This window comes from Cyprinodon tularosa, unplaced genomic scaffold (genome assembly GCF_016077235.1).
Source record: "Cyprinodon tularosa strain WSP-4 unplaced genomic scaffold, ASM1607723v1 ctg217, whole genome shotgun sequence".
In the NCBI taxonomy this organism is placed as follows: Eukaryota; Metazoa; Chordata; class Actinopteri; order Cyprinodontiformes; family Cyprinodontidae; genus Cyprinodon; species Cyprinodon tularosa.
In genome coordinates this window covers 822,740-846,968 of record NW_024038809.1, presented here as the reverse complement: position 1 = coordinate 846,968, position 24,229 = coordinate 822,740, and the positions used below count along the sequence as shown (strand labels likewise).

The 24,229-nt window shown below is 40.4% G+C and overlaps 1 protein-coding gene across 2 annotated transcripts in view; it reads right to left on the bottom strand.

The window, feature by feature from the left end:
• Nucleotides 1-4,436: 4,436 nt before the first annotated feature.
• Nucleotides 4,437-24,229, bottom strand: part of tpm3 (tropomyosin 3) — a 29,952-nt gene continuing 10,159 nt past the window's right edge. Inside the window, exons 4-10 of one of the 2 annotated variants that reach the window (XM_038285922.1) lie at nt 22,244-22,361; nt 21,996-22,066; nt 19,225-19,300; nt 11,394-11,456; nt 11,194-11,263; nt 6,076-6,158; nt 4,437-4,766 (exon numbers count right to left, since the gene is read on the bottom strand). In XM_038285922.1, coding sequence (XP_038141850.1) covers nt 6,076-6,158; nt 11,194-11,263; nt 11,394-11,456; nt 19,225-19,300; nt 21,996-22,066; nt 22,244-22,361 — 481 coding nt within the window. In that variant the 3' untranslated portion in view covers nt 4,437-4,766. Of the gene's footprint in view, nt 4,769-6,075; nt 6,159-11,193; nt 11,264-11,393; nt 11,457-19,224; nt 19,301-21,995; nt 22,067-22,243; nt 22,362-24,229 lie in introns of both variants that reach the window. The other variant, XM_038285923.1, reaches the window with a different exon arrangement.

The window sequence follows — 24,229 nt, the reverse complement described above, 5'->3', positions numbered from 1 at the left end:
CTGACTGTCTCTCCTTGAATACTGGGTCCATCTGTCCTCGGTTCATGACAGGTTAGTCTTTGTTCACTTCATAATTAAAAAAAATTAATAAAAAGAATCAGTTTTGAAAAGTTCAGTATTCATTCTTTTCCTGCTTTGTGTATCAACAGTCACGGTTGCTAAGCGACAGAGTGTAGGGCTGTGATGGCTGGACCTGTTTGAATTCACATCCAAAACTCTTCCTGTTTCATTATTTTAACAGACTTTGAAGGATCCAGTCCAGGTAGAGCGCGTCCTTGGAAGACGAAGCAAATGGATTCAAATGCATCTCATGCCTGCGATGCAGTAATACAGGAAAAAGCAGCGCAACCAAATCTTGAGTGTTTTAGAAATGAAGCCTGACCTTCTGTTTAAAATGTTCACTATCATAGATTCGCTGTAACTACTCACATTTTCTGAGACAATTTATTTGAATTTTTATAGTCAGCAATCCATAATCATCAGAATGACATGAAATTAAAACTTCAAATAGTTCATTTTAATCATTTACTGTAAATAATATAAATTTAGTTTTCTCAAAATGAGCAACAAAAAGTACTGATCCTTTTTTTTTTATGATATCCTAAGTTTTAGAGATGATTTAATTAGTTTTCTTCTTTTTCCTGCAAAAGGTGGTCCTAGGCCGCTCTCTGTTATTTGTTAATCTAATAAAGATCAGCTTCAGCCATTGTTCTGTGCTGCTTTGCTCCTTTTCTTTCTGGCATATTTACAGCCGTGTTGGGCTCCACATTGTTTTTGTTCAACATTCATTTTATTGTTCTGTTTGCTCTTTTGTTTGCTTTTGTTCTTCGGTGAATCTACAAATCTGCTTAAAATAAAACTGAGGGATTCTTTATAAATATGATTTATTCTATTGAAAATTAGATCATTGGCACCACTCTATGATTGGTTTGTCTCTGGAGGGGGGGGCAGCATCTGAGGTAGTCATGGAATCTGAACCGGGTTTAGACTGCTTTGATCCAGTTGAACTTTCAGAGTTAGAGAAACTATTGTCTTCATCTAAGCCTTCAGCTTGGATGTTAGATCCAGTTCCAACCAGATTATTTAAGGAGGTATTCCCTTTGATCTTCTCCTATATTTTAGATGTGATTAATCTATCTCTGTTACAGGGATATGTACCTCAGGATTTTAAGGTTGCTGGAATTAAACATTTAATTAAAGGTTTAGTGGAGGATTTTAGCAAATTTTTGAAAAGATTATAAAAAAGATAATAAAAAATTTACATGCACAACTCTGTATCCTCTTCTGAGAGGGAAGGTTCTATTAAAAGCGTGCAAGAGCCCAATTCTCCTCTTGCACTCTTTTTAAACTTTAAGCACGCATCACCCTAAACTCTCGCACATTGATAAAACAGATTGAAATATGACGGAGAAGAGAACTTTTAAACATATTCGTAATGTTTTGTCAGAAATGATATAGACTGGTGTTGATAGCAAAAGCAGGAACTGCTATCCACTGAATGGAGAGTATTTTCATCAGACAGTGATTTTAGCACATCGACTGAAACATGTCTCCGTACAAGTAAGAATTGTATTAATTCAAATTTATCTGTCCACCAAAAGTCTAAATTTTAGGGGATCCATGCATAGGAAATATGAAAACATTAAGAACATATTTAAAAAGTTCCCTTTTGGTTAATTTAAATCCGTTTTCTCATCAGTGTGTGAGAGCTGAGGTAATTCTTGGCAGCCAGGCATTTTTCGGCACATGGTTAGGAGAAAATGAGGACTAGCATGTAGGACAGCCTGACGTAAACATGTCACCAGAATGATTGACAATTAGGAGGACCACTTAATTAGAAGATCCACCCAGAAAACGATCATCCTCCACTATAGATTTAAGAAATATATTCCTCCCCCTGATGACTTGGTCAATTATAGACCTATATCCAATCTTCCTTTTTGATCTAAAATTCTTGAGAAAATAGTTGCCAAACAAGTGTGTGATCACTTACACCATAATGAACTTTTTGAACAGTTTCAGTCTGGCTTTAGAGCTCATCATAGCACTGAAACCGCTCTGGTGAAAGTCACTATTCTCATTGTTAGGATTCCAGTTTGTGTGGGTTGTTTTTGTGTTTTTCTTTTCTCCACCACCAGATGGTGCCCTGTTCTCATTGGGCCTCCTTGCACACATGCGGCCCGTTGGGTCATTACCAGAGGAGTATTTGAGCAGTGGGCTGTCACTACCTCGACGCTAGAGTGTTTGCAAGTTCTGGGTACTCTAGCCATACTGAGATTAGCAGAGTCTAACCTTAGTCTTGTCTCTCTGCGTCTAAGCTTGTTTTGTCTTCGGCAGGAAGCCTTACTGAAACACTGGATAAGCCTGGACCTTCTAACCCCCTGTAAGGATTATCTGAATCACACTGAGCAAGGGGAAACCTCCACATGATCCGTTCAAGTCCACGTCTGGAAAACCAGGTCACAGTCCGCTCCTTCTTCTCTTGATTAAACCCCACAAACTGGATCTAAGGAATAACCAAGAGCCCCCCCTAAGTGTGAGTCCCTCTCCAGCAAAATATAAGCCTCAGTCTTTTTTTCCCACGGTCCCTGAACTGATCATAGTGATCTTCCTTCAGAGTTTCCGTTTAACCAGTCCACTGAGGTCCAACATTATAACCCAGCAGAATATCTCTCACCGTCTGTGTTTCTTTGCAAACCTTCAATAAATCTGTTAACTTTTACCCTTGGTCTCTGAGTGTTTCTCTGCATGTGGGTCAGATCCAGTTGATCACAATATTCTTTTAGAAAGACTTGAATATTTTGTAGGAATTAAAGGAACAGCACTAGACTGGTTTAAATCTTATCTATCTGATCGATTTCAGTTTGTTCATGTTAATGATAAATCTTCCTCATGCTCAAAGGTTACCTGCGAAGTACCACAGGGAGCATGTCTGAAGACATAAAAACCTGGATGACTCTTAACTTTCTCCTTCTGAATGCAGACAAACCAGAAGTTATAGTCTTTGGACCAGAGTCTTTGGAAAAGAAGCTGATTAGTCAGTCACTTCATTTGGATGGGATTAAACTGATTTCAGATAATAAAGTAAAAAATCTTGGTGTTGTTTTTGATCAGGACCTGTCATTTAAATCCCACATCAAAGAGGTTTCCAGAATAAGAAGAGAATGAGAAACTAGTCCATGCATTTGTTACTTCAAGGCTGGACTATTGTAATTCTTTACTATCAGGAAGTTCATAAACTGTAGTTAAAAGCCTTCAGCTCGACTGCCTGGCTGTGCGTTTCCTTTTTCTATGTGTGCTTCTGTCTCCTTGAACCCCAGTGGGCCTCAGCAGATGGCCGCTCACACTGAGCCTGGTTCTGCTGGAGGTTTCTTCCTGTTCAAAGGGAGTTTTTCCTCTCCACTGTCGCTACAAGCATGCTTGGAGTGAGGGATTGCTGAAGTCAATGATTTTATGCAATCAGCTGGTTTCCCTTAGATAGAAATCTTTGAACCAATCTGACTTTATGATCTGTTTGAATTGTCTCTGTAAAGTGCCTTGAGATGACACGTGTTGTGAATTAGCGCTATAGAAACAAACTTAATCGAATTAAAGGTATACTATGCAACCGGTGTTGATTTTCCAGCGAGGCTCCCCCCAGAGGGCGAAAGTAAAAGTGCACTGTCGTAAATATGCTCAGCTGTTCTCCTGGTTTCTCCGTCAAGCCAGGCACGGTTGTTTTGAGCTTAGCAGACAGGCGAACGCAACGAATCACCACGTCTATTGCGGTAAGTGACTATTTTGTTGTTTTGTTTTCATACATTATTTGTTATGCATGTGTCTAAATAACAAAGATTGTAGTTAGCCAAATTCTCGCCGTAAACCAAGACCGACTCTCGCGATGCACGAGACTTCTGAGCCTGTGGGTGCGGGCCAAGGGCTCCTGCAATTGCAAGTACGGTATTTCCCCCACAGACCACCAGGGCGGCCGAGAATACCTTTGTTCAACCTGAAATGACTCATTTAATCATCCAAAACGTTATGGAACACATTAATTAACTGAAAAATGTTGCATAGTATGCCTTTAAATAGGCTGAAGAAAAAGTTTTTTTTTTTTTAATCATTGAAATAAGAGAAAATTGGTTTCATTTCACAATTTCTTTTGTTCCTCAAGGTAAAGTGAAGGTTTTGGATTGACTCAATCCTAAGTCTGATGGGAAATCTGTGAAGAGAATGAAAGATTAGGGTGATGGAAACAAGGGCTTCCAACCCCATAGACTTGAAGGCAAGGCTAAAGATAAACCAGCAGAGGTAGAACACAGACAGCTGAGCTGAACATATAACATGGGTTGGGCTTTTCATTTGCCAATAAAGATGTTTCCATCCAAACTAAGAGGGAATTTTTAATAGCCTCATGTTTTTAAATGGAAATAAAAACACCTTTGTTTCCATACTGATATTCTTTCTCTTCACTTTATTTTATTCTCTTCTGAGAGATGCCTTCTTGATGTCCACTAAGACACAACATTTTTGGTTAAATGAAAATAAGTTTAAAATCTAAATCAGACAGAGGGGGAATCACTTGTAGCTTAACTGCATATAAAACACAATTAAATAGTGTTTATATGCAGTTAATTAAATTAAAATACAAAATAAGTAATTAAAACAAATACAATGAGCCAGAATTTTTTTCCATCAGAATAAGGAGCGGTTGTAGCAGCAGCAGCAACCACCAGGAGGTGAGGATGAGGAGGGAGAAGAAAGAAGATCCAGGTTCTAGTTTTTTTAGCTGAAACACACAAAATTTTTAATCTGTTAAAACTTTGAGAGCAAAACAGGTGAAATATTTTAGATCCAAACTTTCTGCTGTTATTACAGCAGTTCAGAGTTAAAACATTGGTTTCTAAAACATCCATGCATTTACCTGAGGATGATGAGGAAGATTATGGTTCATTTTATTTAAATCAAATAGCAACTTCCAGCCGTCTGATTTATCAACTATGAAATCCTGAATCTGGATAAATTTTTAAATTAGTCTCTATTGTATTAGAGATAAACTAATATACATACTTTTCCTTTTTTATTTAGAGTTTTATAGGGAGTTACACACATGTCCAACTAATGTATGGAGAGAAAATAGTGACAATATTATTTAAAGCTAAGCAAAGAACTTCTTTCAAAAATGGGAACTTTAAATAACTTCTTAATTAAAAAGAAAGTATTTTAAACATTTGTCAAAAAGTTTACTGATATTTTAAAGATAACTTATTTTCCAAATGTAATTTTTTTTCAACTTTTTTTTATTTCCGCCAGATTTTCATTTTTCATCTTTTTGAGGGATTACAGATTTCAACATCCACTCATCTGGATGGGCTGTGTGAGAAAAAAAAATGAATACAATCTGAAAAAAGGGTAAATAAATATACGTTAATTATATAAAGATATGTTCTGCAAAAATATTTTGAAATATAAAATTCAGAAAATAAAAGCTGTGAAATGTACTAAAATGTACAAATATAGGCTGATACTCTGCACATTATATTTTATTCTCAAAACCTTTTTTTTAAGGTCCAATTTTTTCCGCTTTCTACATATTCCCTTTGTTTTTTAAAAATGTTCTTTGCATTCAGTAATATTGGAACAAGTTTCTCTTCATACACTGTGGACAACCTGCAGTTAAGGAGTCAATTTGAAGCGAATAAACATGATTTGAAGTCTCCTAATTTCTTTATGAATGCAGGACGGGTATTACTATGTTATTACATAGATGTCTTATGATGCTGGCCTCCCTCTGCATCCTGCTTCAGAAGTAACTTTTAAAAACACCCAAAGTATGTAGGTGTGTAGGATATGAAGTGTGTAGGAAGGATTGATAGCATATTCGACTAGCGGTTAAAATGGATGGCTGCCTGTCGGCCATCTTGGATTCAGAGGGCAATGAATCCTGGACATAAGAGAGAATCCTAACGTCTGATAAACATTTCCACCATAGCAACGCTTGCATCCAGTAGAAAATGCTGGCCAGCCTCTGTGATTAGTCAGAGGGTTAGTACAAAATGAGCCCGCTGTGTTTGATGAACACCCATGTCCCAGTTCTTACATGGAGGTCATGTCGTTGAGAGCGTGGTCCAGCTCCTCGCTGATGGCCTTGTATTTGAGTTTCTGAGCGTAAAGCTCATCTTTAGAGAACAAAGAAAAAAACAACAGATGAAGATAACAACAGAATTAAAAGTAAACGAGAAATAGAGATGTGCAAAATAGTAAATAAAACAGCCTATGGGGTTTTGGTTTTCTATGAAAAAAATTAATAATTTCATTGAAAAGGCTGAGAGAAAAAACCTAAAGGGCCACCACTGCAAAGTTAGGAGAGTCTCCTGTCAAACCTTTAAATATTTCCTTTTCATTTTCTGAAGGTTTGTCAAACTGAATAAAATGCAGCGCGATAATTAATATCCATACGATGCTCGGATGCAATGGAAAAAAATCAAAAGTCTTTTTTTCTTAAACTAAGTGCATTTGTTCTTTGATTGAAGAGGTAAAAGAGACATTTTTCCAATGGAATAAGACAATTTACACTTAAAATAAGAAAACACAATTGGTTTGTCTTATTTCAAGTGCATTTTATCTAATTATCTTATTTTAAGAGTAAACATACTAATTCCATTGGCAAATTATCTCATTTACCTACTCAAATTAAGGGTAAATACACTTAATTTAAGAAATTTTTACTTATTTCTAGATCGTTTTTTCAGGGTGATGTGAACAGCCTATATTATGCCAAACTTTATGAGCTTTTAGCTGTTTTGCTTCATCAAAGCAATATTTATAGTTTTATTTTAACTGATTTGTGAATTTCCAAATAATCTTAAATAAATGTTGTGCTCTGAACAGCAAGTACTGAACAAACTAGCAGCTACCACCATTGTATGCAAGTGTTAACCCCCCCCCTGAAAGAAAGCAACCTACCTGGACCGCGCTGCACCTGCACAGAAAGCAGACCGCCACTTTTCTCTAAACCAGTGTTTCCAAACCTTTTTTGACTTGTGTTCACCTTTGGGCAATTATTCGTACCATGAATCCCCCCCCCCCCAGTCAAAAGTATTGAGGACTGTCCAAAAGTGGAACGTATAACAACTGAAATAAAGACTATTTTACTTTATCTTTTAATTTGAGCGTTTCATTTTTAAAATTTTATGCTTTTCATCTCAAATAAAAAACAACATTATGTTGCCTAAAAGTTAGAAAGGAGTCGAAATAAATAATAAAATAAAACCCTCACCCTCCCTGATGGAAGAAAGCAGGTGTTTGTTTACATTGCTGAATGCGGCGGCTTTCACAACACCTGCAGGTGGTTTACCGCTCTGCGTTACAGATGAACAGTGTTTACATCCTGGACCACATCATCAAATAGGAGGAGCTTCAGCTGCATGAAGCTGAAATCCCACAGATATGAAAAAACACTCAACAAATAGACTGAATGGTCATTGTTTCATTCGTGCAGGATACTGCTTTTAAAATGGTCATTTAAAAAAATGTCCTACTGTTGCTTCAGAGATTTAAAGATCATTTTTCAGGTCACCAAGAGGTCAACTTTCCCTAGCCTGGGTGCCAGTCCAAACTTAGTCCCGCCCACAAAGTTTGAGTTCGGGGAAGTTCGGTCTGGCTCTGCTCCATAGTAGCGCGAGTATTAAAGCCCACTGTCAGGCGATCCAATCAAATTGTCAGGGCGGGCTTTATACTATGATGGACAGATGACAAACAGTAACGTAATCAACCACGTCACCAAAGCGCGCTAGGGTGACAACAACAATGGCTGCCGCTGGAGAGTTGAGGTGAGTAGATTCTGCTATTAGGTCTGTTCTAGAAGATATCGACAGCAAATTAATTTTAAAAGAGGAACAGAGAAACGCGATCAAGGCTCATCTTCTTATTCTAGGCGTGCAACTGCACGCTTTGATTTTTGTGGACAACAACTATGCGTCGCTTAACATACGTCACGCACTCCGTTGCTCTTATTGGTTGTAGGTCTATCCAGTTGAGTGCAGGGGCATTTTTTTTCCTGGTTCGTTCAAAACACGCCCCATAATCACAGCTCTATGGAGCAGCATCAGACTCATTCTGACTAGAATTGAGTAGGACTACGTCAGGCTAAACTTTCCCCCCATTAAGCTCCAAATTGAAGCAAAATTATGTAGCCTACTTTTTTTCTACTTCCTTTGTGCAGGTAAAACTATTTTCTGCACTTATCTGGTTTTGAAGATTTTTTTTAATAACCATCCCAGTGGATGTTAGTCCTGATATGAAGTTATTCCGTATCATCACATGTCATTCCTGTGCTGGTAATGAATATAACGGTGGGCATGTTTACCTTATTTAGTGGCTGGAATGATTGTTTGATGTTTAGTAAATCATCAGCCTCCCAGACCCTCTGATCTCTATTCACTGGATTGCTGATTGCCAGTTGGTAGCACGGGGTTAAAGTGAAGCCACTGGCCGCCATATTGGTACTCCCTAGTTAGACCGGTCGCAATGTAAACAATTTGTGCGCTACAGCATCAAACAACGATGATTCTCTCATTTTCAGGGGGGCGTAATACTTTTAAAATAAAGATAAATTCATCACTTTGACACAGACTGGCTGTTTTATAGCATCAGCAGATTACTGTAGTTCGCATTGCATAGTCAGTATGAAGTCTATAAATCATGTAATATAACATATAGAAATCCATCACCACAAAATTAGTGTTTCAATGGAGCATAGGTATAATAATACAATGATGGGCCAAAAGTGCCAAATTGATGATGTACATGTAATATAAATGTATTGATTACATTGTTATGGTAATTATATTACATTGAAGGCATTTTTATGGCGCGACTCTGTGAAAGTGGGGAGTACCAAGATGGCGGCAGGTGACTTCAGTTTTTTCAGCCTATCAGAAATCCGGTGAATAAATAGAGATCAGTGCCCATCCCTGTGGACCTACCGTAACCCCTGGCAACCCTATGTCATTTCCTGTCAAGGTCTCGCTGTCAGCATTTCACAATGAAAGCACAGGTGAAACTTAACACCACTGAAAGCTGCTAAATAGTTTTCTATGAACAACTTTTGAATGCTCTTGGGGAGACCATCAATTTTTGGAAAAGATCCAAAAGCTCTGAAAAAAAAAATAAAAATAGTCCACTTTGGTTCATCCAGATGAAGCTCTGATTCGGCAGGAATGTTGGGCGGTGGGCAATGACAGACCGGGGTCTGGGCTGGAGATAAGTGAGGACGATTAACATTCTTTCTAAATGTAGGAATAAATTAAAACAGCTTTTATCTAAAGTCTCCTAAAAACATATTCAGATCTTTCCTTATATCTATCTTTTTTATAACATTATTTTCTCTTTATTCCATTTTAAGACCTACAACCAGTCCCTGATTGGCTGCCGTGTCATCACAGAAATGTTCAGCTGGTTTCCATGGTAGCGATCACCGCTCCTCTCTCTCAGTGCGGTGCTGCTGTTCCCACCTCAGCTCTATCTTCTGTAGTAGCACCAGTTGAGGGAGGAGCTGTAAACGCATGTATACACATTTTATGTGAATCTACTGCACTCACTGCATTCTTCGCCTTCTGTGTGAACATACTACTACAGTTGGTTCCTCTTGGAGCGGCATTCTAACGTAGATATTCTTCAATAGCTAGTTTTACTGGACTGAGAGGGGCTGCAGCTCAGGCAGTAGAACTCATGAGGATTACCCAAACAGGCATTAATTAAGTGAAATGCCACATCGTGCTTAATTTTGATGAGGTAATAATATTAATAATAGAACTTTATTGATCTCACATTGAAGAAATTTACCTCTGCATTTAACTAGGGTGACCAAACGTCCGTATTTCCCGGGACATATCCGTATTTCACGTCCTGTCCCGGGTGTCCCGGGTTTTTTTTAGAAAGTGAGGAAATGTCCTGATTTTTTAAATTACCTTCATTGGACCATTAAAATTACAGGCACTAGGGCACTGCGCACCACGCTGCGTGTGACGTAATCCCTGAGCCGCGCCAGTGCGGGCAGCCCTGTTCTTAATCAGAATATAGATAGCGTGGCTGTCAGTACGCCAACAACATGCAAAAGCGCAAATGTATGTTTACCGACGATTTACAAAAGAGTTTCCCCCGCTTTCAGACCGGGTCGAGACAAATGGGAGGCCTTGTGCACAGTGTGCAAAGCAGCCACATATGTCTCAGTGTCCAATGGAGGTGCAAGGGATCTGAAAAGCCACCTGGACACCGAAAGTAAAGATAGTCTATTGATATGTTTGTTCGTTTTTGGTACATTTTGAGTTATTTTTGCGACACAAGAGGTATTTTTTGTTAATTAGCTCATTTGTTAATTAATTTTTTCCAATAGCCTACAGAACAGACATTATTTCGTTCATTGCTGAGGCTGAGTATCATCTGTTATTGGGAGTTGAGAGTTATTGTTAACTTTTATTGTTAAGTGAGGGATGTTTAGATGAGACATTATTTCTTTCATTGTGCTATTCATTCATTACAGGAATTGTTAAGCATTTTTAATGAATACATTTAGAATGAAATTATCGTTTGTTATTGGAGTTATTGCTGTTGACTTTTACTGAAAAGCATTTTTAATAAATCTACTGTAAATATCATGTTATTGTAGGATTACGTAGGTCTATGTTAAGTGAGTGCATGCCACAGACATCTCTATGCATGGGAACAGAGATCCCCCCCGCTCCAAGGTGTCCTGGTTTTCCCAAATGAAAATATGGTCACCCTAATTTAACCCTTCCCCCTGGGGAGCAGTGTGTGGTCAATAGTCTTTGCTCAGGGACCCAGAGTGCAGTCTGTGTCAGTGGGGCTCAAACTCAGAACCTCAGGATCACATGCCCTAACCACTAGGCTGCAATTCCCCCTAGATAGGCCGCCAACCCTAATGGTATCATAACTTAGAAAAAGTTCACACAAGTTGATTTTGCAGGATATGGGACTTAAGATTAAACAGCTCTTCCTGGTTGCCTCCAAATTACAACACTAAAAGATGGTCTTTCTAAGATGACGTTATCAATAAATGAAATAAAACAGATTTTAATCCAATTAATGACAAGAATTAATAGTAAGTGAAGTATTTGTCTGTATCCTTAGTTATCATAACCGCTCGGTGCTTTTTTCTCCGTGTGGTGATGAATGTAAGAGGAAGCTCTGTACCTTCCAGATCATCAATGGTCTTCTCCAGCTTGGCTACAGATCTTTCAGCAAACTCAGCTCTTGTCTCAGCCTGAGAACATATAAACAAAACGTCTGATAGGAAAGTAGCTAGGGTAAACCCAGTATATTAGTGAAAAGCATTTTAAGACATATAATGAAAAATTGAGAGATGTTTTCTGGATTAGATTCTCCATGCGCACCTCTTTCAGCTTGTCCGTTAGGATCTTGATTTCTTCTTCGTACTTGTCCTCTTTTTGAGAGTACTGCAGGGAAAAAGACAGGTTTACTCATCATGAGCTCTGCTGTGCTGCCTCTAAACCCTTCGCTTTGGGATCAGCCAGGGCTTCTAGAATGAAACTGATATGCATTACAGATTATTTTGCAGACGTGAACTCTAAACCTATGCCTCTCAGGACTAGTGAATAATTGTTGATGACCCAAAAGCAGAGCTGAAGATGCAGACATAATTTCTTGCTAAATTTAATAAGGACTAGGAGACACAAGGGAGTGATAACCAGCAGGAATAAAGATAATCCAGTAACTGCAGAGGAGGAGTATATATGACAAATGTGGACAGAAGGATCTAGAAGGGAGCTAGGGGAAAGGGGACTGACACAAGGGGGCAACAGAGAGTAAACAAGAAATAAGAAAAGGTGCTTAAATATAACTAGAAAATAACTTGGATGACACTAAATGGTAATGAAACTAACTTAACAAACACAGAATGAAATAAATCAAAGTGAAAACCCAAAGTAAAAACTTAAACAGAACCAAACAGTCCAGAAATGGCAGAATCATGACAATGCCAGGAATTCTGATTTAATAGTGTACTAATAGACATGTACTGCATCTGTAGTATTTCTGAAAGTGAGCCAGCCTCCCTGGTAAGGTCTAATCCGGGGTTCTGGAAAGGAGGGTCCGTCGGATGGTCGAAGGATTCAGGAGGAGCAGTGTGGTTTTCATCCTGGCTGTGGAACACTGGATCAGCTCTACACCCTCAGCAGGATTCTGGAGGGTGCATGGGAGGTTGCCCAACCAGTCTACATGTGTTTGGTGGATCTGGAGAAGGCATTAAACAGTGTCGGGGGGTCCTGTGGGGGGTACTCCGGGAGTATGGAGTACCAGGCCCTTTAATAGGGGCTGTTAGGTCTCTGTACGACCGGTGTCAGAGCCTGGTCCGCATTGCCAGCAGTAATTCGGACTTGTTTCCGGTGAGGGTTGGACTCCGCCAAGGTTGCCCTTTGTCACCGATTCTGTTCATAACTTTTGTGGACAGAATTTTTTAAGTGCGGCCAAGGTGTTGAGGAGATCTGTTTCGTTGGCCTTAGGATTGTGGCTCTGTTGTCAGCAGATGATTCTGTTCTATTGGCTTCATCAGGGCGTGATCTACAGCTCTCACTGGAGCGGTTCGCAGCCGAGTGTGAAGCGGCCGGGATTAGGATCAGTGCCTCTAAATCCGAGACCATGGTCTTGAACCGGAAAAGGGTAGTGTCTTCTACGGGTGGGGAGGATGTGCTGCCCCTAGTGGAGGAGTTTAAGTATCTTGCGGTATTGTTCACGAATGAGGGGAAGATTGAGCGGAAGATCGATAGGCGGATTGGTGCAGTGTCTGCTGTGAAGCGTGCGCTGTACCGGTCTGTAGAGATGAAGACATAGCTGAGCCAAAAGGTAAAACTCTCGATTTACCAGTCAATCTACGTTCCTACCCTCATCTATGGTCATGAGCTTTGGGTCATGACCCAATGAACGAGATCCCGGATCCAAGCGGCTGAAATGAGTTTTCTCAGTAGTGTGTCTGGCTCTCCCTTAGAGATAGGGGGAGGAGCTAAGTCATCCAGGGAGGACTCAAAGTAGAGCCGCTGCTCCTCCACATCGAGAGGAGCCAGTTGAGGTGGCTCGGGCATCTGGTTAGGATGCCTCCTGGGCGTCTCCCTGGTGAGGTGTTCCAGGCACGTCCCACCGGGAGGAGGCCCAGGGGGAGACCAAGGACACGCTGGAGGGACTATGTTTCCCTCCTGCCCTGGGAGCGCCTTGGGATTCCCCCTGGAGGAGCTGGCTCAAGAGGCTGGGGAGAGGGATGTCTGGGCCTCCCTAGTGAAGCTGCTACCCCCACGACCCGACCCCGGATAAGTAGAAGAGGATGGACAGATGGATGGGAAAAAAAAGTAAAAATAATATTGCAGATTAAATGTTTGCAGTTGTAAATATTTCTTCTGTTTATTATATGTTTAAGCAATAATCGGGAGGTGCTGCTTACTCAATGCTATGATGGCCATGTAAGCATGATTGGACCTTTATTGCTTAAGCAGAACTTGGAATAAAACCTGCAAAAATCAGAAAGTAGATCAAAGTTTATTAAAGAAACTAAATCTAATTTATGTTGGTAAATACACTATATCACCAATCAGGTGTCCAATCACTTCCATGGTGTATAAAATCAGTCACCTAGGCATGCAGACTGTTGTTCCAAATGTGTGAAAGGATGGGATTGCTTTCAGGGGCTCAGTGAATTCAGGCGTGGAGCGGTGATCGGATAAAACCTCTGCAACTAATCCAATTAGGAAATTTCTCTGCTCCTAAATATTCTGCAGTCAACTGTCCGGTGTATGGTCAGAAAATGGATAGTCTTTGGGATGACAGCAACTCCGCCACAAAAGGGTCAGACTTATAAACTGATGGAGCTGGTCAGAGGATGCTGAAGCTCATACTGCAGTCAATCCCAACACACCTCCAGGCTTCATGTTGAATTCAGATTAGCTCCAGAGCAGAGAGCGTAATTGAACAGGTTTCCATGGTTGAGGAGCTGTATGGAGTCAGAAAGGGGTCAAAATGTTTGTATACTGCTATTATAAATCTTTGTTGCAACAGAAAAAATAAAAGTTGAAACAGAATAAATATAAGTTGATATTAAATGTGAAATATTTATATATACACTCACTGGCCACTTTTTGCTCATTAACACTTAATTTCTAAGCAGCCAATCACATGGCGGCAACTCAGTGCATTTAGGCATGTAGACATGGTCAAGACAATCTCCTGCAGTTCAAAGCGAGCATCAGTATGGGGAAGAAAGGTGATTTGAGTGACTTTGAACGTGGCATGATTGTTGGTGCCAGAAGGGCTGGTCTGAGTATTTCAGAAACTGCTGATCTACTGGGATATTCACGCACAACCAACTCTAGGTGTTATGAAATGGTGTTTGTTGAGGAGGACCCAAATGCAGACGCGAGTTGGCAGAGGTGAATTTAAGTGGTTTAATGAGGTTCTCAGGCACTGAGGCAGGAATCAAAAATCCAACAAAATAACTAACGAACCAGAACCAAGGTGACATCAGGGAAAACCAAAATCTAGGAACCAGGGAGAGACGAGGAAGGCAGACAGACGATGACGAGAGGTTAGAAGAGATGTAAGACGAGGATCCAGCAAACAGGAACTGAAAAGGAAAGGCTTTTAAAGGGGACAGAGACAGGGAGAGGGCTAATGAGGAAATTGAAAACGGGTGAGGGCTGAACAGAGAACAGAGCAAGAGAAAGAGGACACAAGAGGGCAGAAGAGGACAACAAATGGAAAACCTGGAAGACAGGAACTAATAAAGAAAACAACAACAAAATAATAATCAAATAACTAGGATAAAGAAACATGGTGAAAAGAAAACTAAACACTAGAAATCAAGGAGCAAAAGAAAAACATAACAGAAACAGAAACCTAACACAAGGGTTTACAGAGAATGGTCCGAAAAAGAAAAAACATCCAGTGAGCGGCAGTTCTGTGGGCGGAAATGCCTTGTTGATGCCAGAGGTCAGAGGAGAATGGCCAGACTGGTTGGAGCTGATAGAAGGGCAACAGTGACTCAAATAACCACCCGTTACAACCAAGGTGGGCAGAAGAGCATCTCTGAACGCACAGTACGTCGAACTTTGAGGCAGATGGGCTACAGCAGCAGAAGACCACACCGGGTGCCACTCCTTTCAGCTAATAACAGGAAACTGAGGCTACAATTTGCACAAGCTCATCGAAATTGGACAATAGAAGATTGGAAAAACGTTGCCTGGTCTGATGAGTCTCGATTTCCTCTGCGACATTCGGATGGTAGGGTCAGAATTTGGCGTCTACAACATGAAAGCATGGATCCATCCTGCCTTGTATCAACGGTTCAGGCTGGTGGTGGTGGTGTCATGGTGTGGGGAATATTTTCTTGGCACTCTTTGGGCCCCTTGGTACCAATTGAGCATCGTTGCAACGCCACAGCCTACCTGAGTATTGTTGCTGACCATGTCCATCCCTTTATGACCACAATTCACCCAACTTCTGATGGCTACTTTCAGCAGGATAATGCGCCATGTCATAAAGCTGGAATCATCTCAGACCGTTTTCTTGAACATGACAATGAGTTCACTGTACTCAAATGGCCTCCGCAGTCACCAGCTCTAAATCCAATAGAGCATCTTTGGGATGTGGTGGAACGGGAGATTCGCATCATGGATGTGCAGCCGACAAATCTGCGGCAACTGTGTGATGCCATCATGTCAATATGGACCAAACTCCCTGAGGAATGCTTCCAGCACCTTGTTGAATCTATGCCACCAAGAATTGAGGCAGTTCTGAAGGCAAAAGGGGGTCCAACCCGTTACTAGCATGGGGTACCTAATAAAGTGGCCGGTGAGTGTATTCTGAGAATCTAAAAAAAGCAACTATAAAAGAATAAGAATTAAATCTAAATTCTTCCCCTCGGCTTGTAAAAACTCATAATTCAGTTAAGTATTTTAATTACACTTTTTCTTTTTTATTTATTTTATTCATTGCAGTTTTAGATTTTATATTTTCAGATTCAAATCCCTTTCTTTGAGTTTCTATTTTTTTTCTTTTTCCTTTTTTCATTCCAAATTCCTTTTTCAGTTTCAGGATTTTTTTTTACACTTTCAAATTAGTTTTTTTGACATTCAGATTTTGACTCCAATCTGACAGAAGTGGGCGGGGAAATGTGATTGACAGCTTGCAGCAGCGCGGGAGCGATGTCCTGTCCCATATTGCATTCATGGACTGTGTGTATCCAACTACTTGAGCAAGTAGTTGGAGTTCCCATAGTACATAAATGCAACATTGAAAGGGACATTTGATCACTGCTGCACTTTAGCAGTGGTGTCAAAAGTTCACACATTTGTTACTTCAGTAGAAGTATAGATACTGCAGTTTAAAAACACTCTGGTATAAGTTCAAGTATCAACTTGACCTCTTTACTCAAGTAAAAGTGAAAAAGTATGTGCTCCAAAAACTACTTAAAGTATAAAAGTAACCTTTAAAAACAGCCAGGTGCCACTATATGAACTGAAAGCTCAATTTTTCGACTATTTGGAAAAATTCTTTGAGATAGGGCCAAGGAGGAGGGAGGTCTTTCAGACATTTCAACATGTTTTTCTGAATCCCACATTGTAGCATGGCATAGACAATTCACGTTAGCAGTTTGAAAAACACCTGCTTGCTTCTGATGATTTCCTTTAGCTAACCAATGAGTGTTTGCGTTCTATGACTCATCAAATCACACTAGTTTTCACTAGATGTGGGTGGAGCCAATGATCTGCATTGGATGGAGCACAGACGGGAAATAAATATTTAGAAATATTAAACAGAAGCCAAGAGTAACGAGTAACGTTTGTTTTAAAAATGTAAGGAATAGAAAGTACAGATACTGAAATATAAGTAATGAAGTAAAGTATAGATACCTAAAAAGTGTACTTAAGTACAGTAACAAAGTATTGTACTTTGTTACTTGAGACCTCTGCACTTTATGAAATTGAAATTTTCATTTCACTGTATACAAAATAACAATAAAAGTTACATCTTAGTCTAACCCTCCAGCGCTGCAGCAAGCTGTCAATCATATTTCCCCGCCCATTTCAGTCAGATTGGTCTGACGGTAAAAAAACTGATTTGAAAGTGTAAAAAAAAAATCCTGGAACTGAAAAAGGAATAAAAGAAAAGGAACTGAGAGAAATGGATTTGAATCTGAAAATCTAAAACTGCAATAAAGAAAAGAACTAAAAAAGAGAAAGTGTCATTAAAATACTTAACTTAATATAGATTCCTATTATATAATGTTTGCTTTTTTAGTTTTCCCATTAAATAAGGTAAACATTTGACTAATTTGATTAAATATCAAAGTCTATTTCTTCAGTTTCAACTAAGATTTAGAAATTTACAAACATTTTCACCCCTCTTTGACTCCATACAGCTGATCGAAGCCGTGGATCACAGGTGCAAAGCATTGAAATCAGTGGTGTAAAGCACGCCATCACTAGACTCCAGAGCAGAGGAGATGTGTCCTCTAGTGCAAAACCGTCCTTCTCCATCTAGAAATCTGATGGATGAGTATAGCTTTGGTGGTTGCAATGCTTTTTTGCATTGTGTCAAGTGAAGTTTGGTGGAGGGGGAGTTATACTGTGGGGTTGTTTTTCAGGAGCTTTGCCCCTTAGTTCTAGTGAAAGGAACTCGGAAATCTTCAGCAGACCAAGACATTTTGGACTGTTTCAAACTTTTAACTTTAAAGGAACAGTTTGGAGCTGGCCCCTCCCTCTTCCAACATGACTTTGGACCAGAGCAGAAAGCAAAGACCATAAAAATATGAGTTATATATACTGAGTTTGGTGTGGACGAACGTGACCGGGCTGCAAAGAGTCCTGACAAAAACCCAACAGAACACCTTTGGGAAGAATGAAAGTGGAGACTAAGAGACAGGCCTTCTGGTCCAACATCAGTGTTATTATAGAAACAGCATTACCATAAAAATGCCTTTAAAGCAAGTATGCTTTGGAAGAATGGTAAAAAATTCCCATAAATCCTCCTAGACCTTATGGACAGCCTTCCTGGAAGAGTTGAAGCTTTTCCAGCTGCAAAAGGTGGAACAACTTCATAATGAACCCCTACAGATTAGGAACGTCACTGAGGATTATATGTGAGTCAAGGCAGGTGAGTGAATACTTTTGGTCATTTAGCACATGCATCAGGAAATCAGGAAAACATCATCAAGCCTGTTTCTTAATGCTAGTCCTTCTGATGGCTCATTCTAGTCATATTTCAATTAAATACAATAATATGACCATTTGAGCCAAGAGGTGCTGAAGTTAAGGCTTTAAAGGAAAGGTCACATTCAGAATTCAAACTTCTGAAAGTACTTTAAGTATCAAATTAATAAATAATGTTTAATAAATGATCAGTGTTTTTAATTCAGAGTAATTTTCATGTGAATGTGCTTTACTGGAGGCATCCATGTTTGTCTACTGCCACCTACTGGTTAGTGACGTCACGGTGCGGTATCGGCTGTTGATCAAGTCCCAGTGCTGTATCTGGTGTTTGTCACAACGCGCTATTATCCAAGTCATCTTGAAAACATTCTTCTTCCAAATGTTGGCTACATATTACGGGTTTTTTCTCTGGCCAGAAGTTCGATGGCAAATCCTCCCTCTTCAAGTTGGCGATCCAACGACCAACCCGTCCGTGGAGGATCAGGAATCAGAAAGGTGGAGTAACTTTTTTTTCAGTTTTACCCGATGTATTCCAGCATCCAGCTGCCATGCACGTGGGCATTGTCAGTTTCACTATAGCTCTGGTGAATTTCAATGGTGAAGTCCTCTGGAAATCTTCAATAATTGTTGTTGATTGCAGATGTGTCTAGTAGTTCCCATTGATTTAGCTTGGAAAGCGGGGAGAATGGCGCTAGGCTTACCGCACCGTGACGTCACTGCTGGAAGATGGCAGGAGGAAGGGGTTACTAAGTTATGGGGAAAAATGGCCGCTCCCAGACTCAGTGATCGCGCTAAAAATGAGTCACTGCGAATGTATTAGTTTTAGGTATAAATAATGATCCACTGGTTATTCCTTGCTGACCGGACTCTTCCTTTAAAGTGACCTCCTCATATATTCTGATAATTTAAAATGAAAACACAAAAAAATGCCTCATCAAATTAAACAATATTTGTACACCGAGCATGATTAGTAGACATATTTGCATCCCCTCCCCCGCCCCCAATCTATCACCTTCTCAGCTTGTGCCTCCAAAGACTTCAGGTTGTTGGTGACGTTCTTCAGCTCCTCCTCCAGTTCAGCACATTTACTGGGATTTTATGGGGAAAAAAAGATGACTGTAAGGGCATTACTCCAACATGGCAGAAGTGAACACTCATGTGTAAAAGCTAATTTAAAGTGCTAGAGTTCAGTCCCCATGGCTGCAGCCGGGGAAAAAACTTCAAGCAGTAAACCATCTGAGGCGTGTCTACGTGACTTTCAGACACAAAGAAAACAGGAAACAAACAGACCAGCTGTTATTATTTAATGGCAGACAGCTGAGCCAGAGGCGATGCATTTCTCATGTTCAAGTTAATCAGGAAACTCTCCTGAGGCAGTGCTTTATTCTGAATAAGATCAGTTTGGAATGTTGCAGAACTGATAATAAAATGTGCAAAGATGCCATCATGTGAGGCAGACCGCTGGCTCTGATGGAGGTTTTTTTTTTTTTTTTGTTGGCAAAATGTTAATTTGATTTGTATTTATCTGACTGTGTTAATCATTATTCCCCCAATAATAAAAAAAAATCATAATTTATTATTATCTAGAGCAGGGGTCACCAACCTTTTACAGCTGAGGGCCACTTCAAGGGTACCGAGACGCAGGAAGGGCGACCATTACTGACCCATGAGCTGCAAGGGTTAGCGTTAGCCTAAACTTTGTATATTATCAACTTATTTTTATTGTTTCTGTTATTTTTTAAGTTTATTTAGACATTGTGATTTTTGAAATCTCTATAAATGATTACAAAGAAGAGCAACAGAATAAAATAAAATGTCAAACTTAGCCCACTGGTGGGTTGTTCTTTATTTAGAAGACTCTGAGGGACCCCCATGTGGTCCTTGAGGGCACCTTGGTGCCCACGGGCACCGCGTTGGTGACCCCTGATCTAGAGACTATTAACAACAGGGGGTGAAATGCTGGCCTGGGTGCCATTCCGAACTTAGTCCCGACCACAACGTTTGAGGTCGGGAAGTTCGGTCTGGCTCTGCTCCATAGTAGCGCGAGTATGATCGCCCACCCTCTGGCGATCCAATCAAATTGTCAGGGCGGGCTTTATACGATGATGGACAGATGATCAACAGTAACGTAATCAACCACGTGACCAAAGCGCGCTTGGGTGACAACAACAATGGCTGCCGCTGGAGAGTTGAGGTGTGTAGATTCTGCTATTAGGTCTGTTCTAGAAGATATCGACAGCAAATTAATTTTAAAAGAGGAACAGAGAAACGCGATCAAGGCTCATCTTCTTATTCTAGGCGTGCAACTGCACGCTTTGATTTTTGTTGACAACAACTATGCGTCGCTTAACATACGTCACGCACTCCGTTGCTCTTATTGGTTGTAGGTCTATCCAATTGAGTGCAGAGGCATTTTTTTTCCTGGTACGTTCGAAACACGCCCCATAATCACAGCTCTATGGAGCAGCATCAGACTCATTCTGACTAGAATTGAGTCGGACTACGTCAGGCTAGTGAAATGCTAGCCTGGGTGGCATTCTGAACTTAGTCCCGCCCACAACGTTGGAGGTCAGGAAGTTCGGTCTGGCATTGCTCAATAGTAGCGCGAGTATGATCGCCCAATATCTGGCGGGCCAATGAAATTGTCAGGGCGGGCTTTATACGATGATGGACAGATGATCAACAGTAACGTAATCAACCACGTCACCAAAGCACGCTTGGGTGACAACAACAATGGCTGCCGCCGGAGAGTTGAGGTGAGTAGATTCTGCTATTAGGTCTGTTCTAGAAGATATCGACAGCAAATTAATTTTAAAAGAGGAACAGAGAAACGCGATCAAGGCATGAAGACGGTTCTTCCAGCTGGTCTCCTTCGTCCTCTGCCCATTTTTTTTAACACAAGCATGTCGCGTTCCAACCGTGTTATAACGTTTTGACAGGACCGACAAATGCGATGCGATTTATTTGACGTTTTGTAGAGTTGTAATCCTAAATGGAGAACTTGATCGTATGTGCATTCGCCTTTACTGTTTTTCTTAAAAATGAGGTTCGTGTGTTGAATGACTCCTTGTATCCTCAGGTTCTTTTTGCAACACCGGCAAAAATCGTTCACGCTCATCTTCTTATTCTAGGCGTGCAACTGCACGCTTTGATTTTTGTTGAAAACAACTATCCCTCGCTTAACATACGTCATGCACTCCGTTGCTCTTATTGGTTGTAGGTCTATCCAATTGAGTGCAGAGGCATTTTTTTTCCTGGTTCGTTCAAAACACGCCCCATAATCACAGCTCTATGGAGCAGCATCAGACTCATTCTGACTAGAATTGAGTAGGATTTCAGGCTAGTGAAATGCAGCTCCAGACCAGCTTTAAATCCAAATTCAACATAAATTGAAACAGAAGCGTACCGGAGTATGCTTCTGGTTTGTTTGACCCAGATTTATTCTGTGCACTGCCATTCTTCTAGAGTCCAGACTTTCCTGTGTTCTTGTCAAGAACATACTTGGCGAGAACACGAGTCCGTACTCGCAGTCTTGTGATCTGAGAAACGGCCACGGTCTCCATTGAAGACTCTGGGTTTGTGGTTGCTTCAAATTTCTAAATGAATTAAGAATAGTTTCCATGTGGATGTTGTGGCTCATGGATGCTGCTGACATGGATCAACTCCTTCATGGTATTAGGATGCAGTTCAACATGGCAGCCTTGTTGGTTGATAGAACCAGCCTGTCTTCCCCGGTTCTGATCAAAGGTCAGCGTTTTATCCCTTTAGCTTTCAGATACTTACGCCTCAGCCAGTTCTGCCCTCTCCTCTGTCCGCTCCAGCTCTCCTTCTACAATCACCAGCTTACGAGCCACCTGAAAAAAGCAGATCATATGACAGTTAGCTTGATTTCCTACATATAGGTAACAAAGTATGCTCACTCTGTTAGTTAGAGCACACAAAAAGAGCCGGCTAAATAAAATGGTTTCCTTACAGGCCATGAATTAGCATAATTTTCTTTGTTTAGAGACATTAAAGTAAAGAAAAATCACCTCCTCGTATTTGCGATCAGCTTCTTCTGCGATGTGTTTGGCCTCTTTCAGTTGAATCTCCTGGAGTTCCATCTTCTCTTCATCTTTTAGGGCCCTGTTTTCAATCACCTTCATGCCTCTGCAGAGAGAACGCATCACATCTCTCATTTAGTACAATCAATTTACCAAAATCGTATTCATCGCCTTGCTTTTAAAATCTCCCCCCCGAAAGAAGCAACAAGATGCATTTGCATCCATTGTATTGAATCAGCCAGGTGATGCAAAGCTTGATGTCTTTACACATTCAGGTTAGAAGTGGCCGTAATAAACATGAAGTGGAAGTAGCAGGGAGCAGTAATGGAGCAATACTTTAATGAAAGTGTTGCAGTTGGGAAACTTGTAGAGGCTTGATGCTATCTGGCTTTACATTTAAATAAAGTTTTTTATATATATATATATATATATATATATATATATATATATATATATATATATATATATATATATATATATATATATATATATATATATAAAACTGTGACAAGCGACAGAGATGGGGGATCTGGAGCCAAGAAGTCATCTCTAGGTCATGTGTTGGCAGGGGGGGGATTTACCATTTGGCAATACTAGTTCCAGGGGGGGCCCTTAAAACTCTGTTTCCATGTGTTGTAAATACAACTATTCCTTATTTTTGAACATTAATTATGTTGTTGATGAAAAATCTTTTGTCTAAAATGCCATCAGAACGCTGATAATATTAAGTGTGTCTCAGCCCCCCCCTTCAGTGTCCACCATATTGGATCAGTCCATTTGCTGCACATGTTCAAAAGGTCCAAACAGACAGCAGCAAACCATTTGAAAACAAACCATGCAAAGAGCAGTGTTGCCAACTTAGCGCTTTAGTCGCTATATTTAGCCACTTTTCAGACCCCTCTAGCACTTTGATTTCTAAAAAGCTCCTAGCGCCAAATCTAGAGACTTTTTTCTGCTACTGGAGACTTTGGAGACAACATCTAAAAGCAGCGAACTCTGCTCTCCAGAGCGAGTAGATTGGTAACCCCGCCTCCTGCTCTCCTCTATCTTGTCTGCTGTCATGATTCATGCAGCTATTATTTCATCCAAATGAAAAATGGAGAACAGATAAGCAGATCATGGCTTGTCTACAGTGAAAAGAAGGACTGGGTTATTTACTTTGGCCTTTTTGGAAACACAGGAAGGAGCAATCAGCTAAGTGAGCTTAGTGCTTGGAAAAAATCTTTCATTCCTTTAGAGACAGCATGAAAAGTCAGCTGAGTACAAAACATAGAGAGGAAAACAAGAAGAAAAGGGACAAGAAGAGAGGGACACAACCTAGAACAGATAATGGATGTCTATTCTATTAACATTTCTCTATCTGGAGAATGGGTCTGATTTATGTGTTGTCTTCTCCATTCAGAGGGCCCCCTGCCTGTCTTTGCCTAGGGCCCCACATTTCCTAAATCCGCCCCTGTGTGTTGGTTCAGTGGCTGGGCGGAACAAATGCATGACATAGAGATGGCTTGTTGGCTCTAAATCCCCTATTTATGTGAAGCGGTAACAACCATAATGGTTTGCTTGGCTGTCATCTCGCTCTGGGACAGAGACTCGGGTCACAAAAAAATAAAAATATTGTGCCGTTACTTCTACTCTATATGGTCCATTCTTAGCATGAACACACAAACTGACCGAATTTTATAAAATCTTAATTTTGCACTTTGAGATACTTTTTGTTGTGTTCAGACTTGATCCCTTCTGATGGACGGGGAAACATCAACCATCCAGCTTATTTAGGGGTTCCATGCAGGAGATGCTTGGACTACACCAGACCACCACCTCTGGGAACCAGACCTTCTGCAGCACCTTTACTTTTTTCAAAAGAGTGAAAAATCATTGGATCCCTGAATTCAGTGAGACACCAGATCAGTGAGCGTAGCGCTGAGCAATAAGACCTTACAGATTCCGTAATAAGAATCTTTGGGTGGGGGCTGG